Source organism: Eufriesea mexicana, unplaced genomic scaffold (assembly GCF_001483705.2).
Source record: "Eufriesea mexicana isolate 0111107269 unplaced genomic scaffold, ASM148370v2 scaffold5018, whole genome shotgun sequence".
NCBI classification, from domain to species: Eukaryota; Metazoa; Arthropoda; class Insecta; order Hymenoptera; family Apidae; genus Eufriesea; species Eufriesea mexicana.
This window is the reverse complement of record NW_016912973.1, coordinates 233,000-239,664: the sequence shown is the minus strand read 5'-3', so window position 1 is coordinate 239,664 and position 6,665 is coordinate 233,000. Positions and strand designations below refer to the sequence as shown.

General features: G+C 48.8%; 1 protein-coding gene across 1 annotated transcript in view; it reads left to right on the top strand.

Annotated features, from left to right (window-relative positions):
* The window catches only part of LOC108551760 (alpha-protein kinase 1), a 27,756-nt gene extending 24,247 nt beyond the window's left edge, over positions 1 to 3,509 (top strand). The window contains exon 4 of the mRNA XM_017906020.1: positions 3,219 to 3,509. Within this exon, the coding sequence (XP_017761509.1) occupies positions 3,219 to 3,509 (291 nt within the window). The remainder of the gene's footprint in view (positions 1 to 3,218) is intronic.
* Positions 3,510 to 6,665: the final 3,156 nt, after the last annotated feature.

The window sequence follows — 6,665 nt, the reverse complement described above, 5'->3', positions numbered from 1 at the left end:
AAAGAGGCGGAGAAGGTCCACCTTTTCCTTTATATTACGGCACTATTCGCGGCCACAGTTTAGACAGATAGGTGGGTAGGTAGGAGAATGAGTCAGGCAACGCTAGGTAGGTTAGATTGGACGTTGTCTCCGCGTAGACATACACGTACACGCATAAACGTGTGAGTGCGTGCATACAGGGAGACGGAAAGGCGCGAGCGCCTGTATCGCGCATACAGAGAGGCACACATACCTTCGAGTTAATAGCACATGCGAAGTGCTAGATGGCCGGCGTGCGTGGGTGGACGGAACACGTTACATACGTATGTGTGCCATGGAGAAAAGGCATATGGTCAGCAGGTGAGACCTTTGCTTTGTGTTCCAAGTGTATAAAGTAGCCTACTTCCAGTGACCAATGTTACGCTGTCGTAATTTACTGCGCCAAGGGAAAGACAAAGGGTTGCGTCGCCCAGATCCTCGAGATCCCTTTCGAAAAACGGACAAACTTCTGCCGTACTAGTCAAATCAGTAGGCAAACGTCGGCAATCGAACGATTTAATTTCCAAATTATTCCGTAGCTTCTCTATAGCCCGCTAATAACAACGCGTCTATCGAACGTCCGTAACGTTGCAACATTGCAGCAGTTGAGACGAGGAACGAGGAACGAGAAGCAAGGGTGGAACAGAAACGAGGGATGCCCTTTAGGAAATACAGCGGGTGTCGCTTGATATATTTTTCCATTATTAAGGACATTAAGCTGGCGGCCCGTAGGCAAGCAACTCTTTCCGCTTTCTTCTTTCTTTCCCTTTCGCCCTACAGACCTTCTCGTTTCTTTCTCGTCTTCTCCTTTTTTTCCCTGCCACGGCGACGACGATAAATCAGAAAAAAAGATTCAAACCACCGGTATGGCCGGGCAACGAAACGCAATTTTCCGTCTGCGAGCAGATAAAAATGTGATTAATGAACGTATGGTCTTCGAGTTTAAGAAAAACCGAGGAAAGCTTCGGGAGTCGCGACGCTGCTTAATTAGCATTTGCTTAAAAATCGCGAAAGAGAGAGGAAGGGGAGAGGGAGATTCAGCGACGGTTTCTCAAAAATCTCGGCGGTCCACTTGAGACGGTCATTAAAAATTCGTAACTCGACTTTGCCACCACCGATTCGTTTTTCGCCCTCTTGACAGCCCTTGGCTACGATTAATCGGCGCGAAAATGTCCTCGAGTCGTAGGTTACACCCTTCCGTCTTCTTCACGGAAGGGTGCGTTTAAAATAAAAAGAGACCGCATCGGATTTATAATGTACGAGAGCAAAATATACTACGCGAGAAAGCGACTGGCAAAAAGTCGAGAAATCTAAGGATCGACACCGATACCTCCGGATATGTGTGAAAACACGAGCAATTTTAAATTTCAAATCGTGGTGAAACAGGACTCGGATTGATTTGTTCCCGGATAAAAGAAGTATCCGGAAGAGAAAAAAGAAAGAGGAATAAAATCGAGTTGCAGCTTCTCCCTCTCTCACGGGGATTAAGAATCAGGGATGCCCAGTGTCGAAGGTCGCTCGTCAAATATCCAACGTGGCGTGGTCCCTGAAAGAAAGGGTTGAAAGTCGCAGAAACTTGAGAACCCTCGGTGACAATTTCAATTCTCTCTCCGCCTTTTTCTCCATCTCTTTCCGTCGTCTCAACCCTGTCATTATTCGTCGAACCGTTGCGAACTCTCTTTGTCACGCTCGCGCGAAGGGTAGCCTAAGATTCTTAAAACTTCTAGCGAGATTTTTCGATTTTAATTACAGTTTTAACATATTTTAATAAAATCCTGCGAAGCCCGTCCCTAACTCGCGCTTCCTACCCCATCGTTCGCGGGAACAGTAGTCGTTCCGTTCTTTAATTCGAGCAACTTCTCCTCGGATTCTCCCGAAGCCGAAATCTCCCGACTTTTGCCACGAACTGTACGCTCGTTTTAACGTTAACCCTTTCGTTCGTTCACCTACACCCACACTGACGATGAGAGCAACACCTGTTCCCTCAACGAAAACCCGAAATCAAGCGTTCCTCGCCGTTCCACCCGCTCGTATTCGGCCCTTCCAACAGTTTTACGTTCCTCCTCGTCGCATCGAGGAACGCTAAAGTGCTCGGCCGAGTGCGCAACTTACGTTCCGTACCTTACACACTTCGAGATACACGTACACGAGTGTAAATCGAAAAACATCGATCGGATGGTTGCTTTCAAAAACCACGACGACGGACGTTGACCCCTTCCGTGGCCAGCTGTTACGCGCTTCCTATTAAATTCGCGGAGAACGCTCTATATCGAATCGCAACGAGACGATTTTAGGTGTTCTATCGTGATTCGATTTTAATAAACCTTCAAATACACCGTTCATCCCCTTCCTCTCTTTCTCTCTCCTTCTCTCCCTCTCGCTCTCTCTTTCTCTCTCACTCTCTCGATTAATGAGTCGGTAAATTAACGACACAACTGGAATTTCTCGTGTGGAATAACGTGTATCGATCTCGTGTTTTGTGAGAAAGAAATTCAATGGACATGGTCAGAACTACGGTCCGATCTGATTCCCACGAAATGCACCGTCTGAACAAAGTATATCATAAAGCTCGAAAGCGCGGCTGATCGAATCGGTTCCGTGACATATCGTCGCGACCACGATATCGAGCCCGTTGTCAGAAATGCCAGTTAAATCGCAGCAACTTTTGGTCAACGAGTCGCTTGTGAAACTTTAAACACGGAATCGAGAGTAAAACCTTACGCAATTAGCACCGCTCGACGAGTCTGATCATCGACAAGCGAACGCGAGTCCGTCGATGAATAATCGAAAACGTAAACGTTAATGCCGTATAGTCTGCAACTTTTGCATTTCCCGACTCTCGTTATTCTGTAATTACACAGGAATATCACGAAGATCGCTCGAACCGTCTACGTACAATGAAACAGGCGAAGCTGAACGTTTACCTGTAAATTTTACTCTAAACTTTATTGCAAATCTTCTTACCACCGATCACGTCGTTGTCGCGTCAACTGTCCGATTCATCTGAATGACATTAAAAAAGAAAAGAAAGAAAGAAAAATGATAAAGACAGGATAAACGTATCGGCCGAACCTCTCAGAGTCCAGCAGACGATGGCGATCGGCGGGAGAGTAGCGGTCAGAACTTCCGTCGAATAGCCATCCTCCATCTTTCGACCAAAAGTGCAGCGTACCAACTAACTGTGGCAGTTCTTCTCGCAGATCTTCATGCACAAAAGCGCGATGCAGATGCACGCGAGGGAGCTCGGCGCGGCGGGTGCACTGACGGGGAGAGCTGGCGGCGGCGTGGCGGGCGGACTGGCAGGCCTGGGTCCGATCGGCGTCGGACCGGGCGGCATGATCGCCGGCAACGAGGTAAAGCCACACCAGTGCCAGCAATGCCTCAAGTCATTCTCTAGCAACCACCAGCTCGTACAGCACATCAGGGTCCACACCGGCGAGAAACCGTACAAATGCAGCTATTGCGACCGCAGGTTCAAGCAGTACTTTTAGACACAGCAGGATTTTTCTACGATTAAATTAGCCACGATCGCGAACGATAAGCCGAATATCTTTCTTTCTTCTTTCTTTCGTTTTTGCCGAATGAAACGAGAGAAACGTCAAACGCGCTCTGGTCGAGCTGAAAAAATTCTTGATCATTTTTTCGATAGAAAGATTCTCGATCGATCGGTGTTTTCTAACGGGAACGAAATAATTTCGTGCATCTCCGGTGATCACGGCGCAAAATCTACGAGTCGCCCAGCTTAATGCATGCATTCGGTATCCCCGGGACTGATAGTAAATTCTATGAATACCGCATTGCATCGCGGCCAGTCGATAATCAATAAATTAATATACTATTATAATCTGTACAAGCGATCGTGCGTTCCGATTGTGGCTAATTTTAATGCATGCTGCGAGATTGCTCAATGCGCCTCGTGCTGCACCAGAACGTGGTTTCCAAGACACCGTTGACTGAACACGTTGTCGTTCGGTATGCATACAAGTTGCGTATTGCAGATAAGTTCAATTTACGCGGGGCGAACGATCGAATTTATCGAACGACTGTGCTCGACTAAGAATAGCAGTGACGGAAAGACGTAGAACGGACGAGGGAACCGGTAATAATGAGAAAATTCGACGGCAAAGCCAGCCAATGGGTCGCGCCAGGGTAGAAAGAATTTCATTAAGGGATGAGCGTAGTCAATCGGAAGGTATTAGCCTCGAGAAGCGAACGGTCAGTGCCGCGTATGACTGGACCCTTGGAAAAGTCTCGTTCATCTCGTTCAAGATCTGCCTGCGAATGAAAAAAAAACAAAACCTCGTCGGTATGCGAGCTATTTAATCGAAAGGTCCAAGAGCTCTGGCTCGGTACTCGCGGCAGGATAACAGATCGATTCTTAACAAAACATTCCTTTGAAATCATTGCTGTGAAAACCAATTTCCCGACCGGCGATCGAGTTTCCGCGAGCCTAGTCTAGCCTAACCTCTAGCCTAACCTCTAGCCTAGGCGAGACCCGATCCGTGGACAAAAATTCGAAAGCGTTCCTTAATCAAGCCTAACGAGGAAAAAAGGGCCGACATTGATTTCGGCGCACTCGTTTCACCCCATCGTCCTTTTCGACAACTACCAACAACGAGCAAGTAACTACTGCTCGGCAACCCCTTACATTAATAATCACCCTCCCCACGTACAGAGGCTCCCACACTCTACGCTGCTGCGGCTGGTACTTCAGCTAACGTCCGTGTACGCGCATCTATCGCATGCACGGCTTTCCGTTTCCGTGTCTTTATCGATGAAACGTTTTAAATAAGCGTGTAAGGGGCTGCTCGAGACATCGAGGCTGAAAAATCAGCGAGCAATCGCACTACCGCGTAATCACCCAGGCGTCTATACGCCTGGCCCGTATCGACTCGATTCCGTTCTAGATCGGGGAGAGCCAGGCATCCGATGAAATTTTCAAGCCCCGACGAAGAAAATTCCTCATTTTCGATCGGTCTCTCGCCACGTCGGCATACCAATTTCTCGCGATCCAAAAATCGGCGAGCTCGCAGCTGAAATTCCTTCCGAATTCCCCAAACGACCGTTGTTTTCCCAAACGATACCGCTTCCGCACAGCATTTGCATACCATATTGATTTCTCGTTTCGGTGCGAGATCTCGCTGCTTCGCCGCGATTGGCCGGTCAAACTCAAAAAACGGCGGGAATTTACTGCCGCACCGTCGCGTTCACGCGCCACCCCCAGCGTTCACCCCTCGCGACCCCCGCGCGCACCGACATAGCGCGCGCATTACAACAATTTCCCTCGACGGCCGAATATATATTCGCACGCCTATAAAATTTGCAACGTATATGCATATAATTCATTAACCGAAATTCGACAGAGTTCGTGCGCTGTTACGGGCAGGCAAAACGAGAAACAGCGGGGTTGGGAGGGTCGCAGGAGAGTGTGGAGGGGGTGAGAAAGTGGAGAGAGTGGCAGAAACGAAGGATAGCGAATATAATATCGGTGAGTGTCCACGATATCGATAGCTGGTCAATAGCTGCAGCCTAGACAAATACCTGCTGAGGGTGTACAGTCCATCCTCCCCTCCCGTGGCGCGCTTACGAGGGTGACTGGGCGCGTAGCCAATAGGAGGTCAGTTCGCCCCACTCGGGATGCAGCGCGCGAAAAAGCGCGGGAATTTTTCGATCGCCCGATCGCTCAATAATGGAACCGAAGTTACGCGCCGCCACCGTCGCACGCGCACACCTCCACCACCACCACCATCACCACCACCACCACCACCACCACCAGCATCACCTCCTCTACCATCACCCGACATTACCGAGCTGTATTCGCGTATACGTACACACACACACACACACACACACACACACACAAACACACATTAGGTGTAGTAGCCTAATAAATAGCCGTACGCATTTGCGAGCGTGTTGGCGGATAGACGACAGAGTTCGTATGCAATGGGCTAGAGGCTACCAAAGATTATCCCTTCGACAACGAGGAAAACTCAATTTTCATGGGACGAAATCTAATGATCGGTCACCCCACGCGCGCGGAATTAATCGGTTTTCCTGAACGCTACGAGCGGTCGCGTTAGCTTTTAGGAACACTGGCGAATCCGGTTTGGTCGCGTGTGAGTTTACAATTCTCTCTCTCTCCTCCACCCATCCCTCCCACTCTCTCCCCCCCCCCCCAGTTATTTCTTTTCTTTTATTTTTTGGTTTTCTTCCAACGAGACGTAATCGATGTTAGGACGGTGGGCATTAACCATTGTCGTTTCCAAGAACTGAGGGGATGAACGTTAAAATTCGATAGAGCAATAACGACGTTCTCGTTTAGAGAATGACGTTACAGCGGGACGAGTTCGTTAATACCGATACAAATGGGAAAGAACCGCGGGGATAGAGTTCACCCCTTCCGAGGATGTTCGCGTTTGAAAAAAGGAGCACGTTCTCTGGGCGAAATTGACCGGACAATTTTAAAGCCCTCTTAAGACGGCGAAAAATTGCCGCATCGTTGGTGCATGAATAAAAATTAAGTCCTCGGCGGGGTTCCACCGGGCGAAAGGTAGCTCAGCTATCGGCACGCTTTCGAAACCAGCTCGTGTATCCGTATTTACGAGCTGGCGAGATACGAAAAGTGTCTCGAATCTCGAATTCGA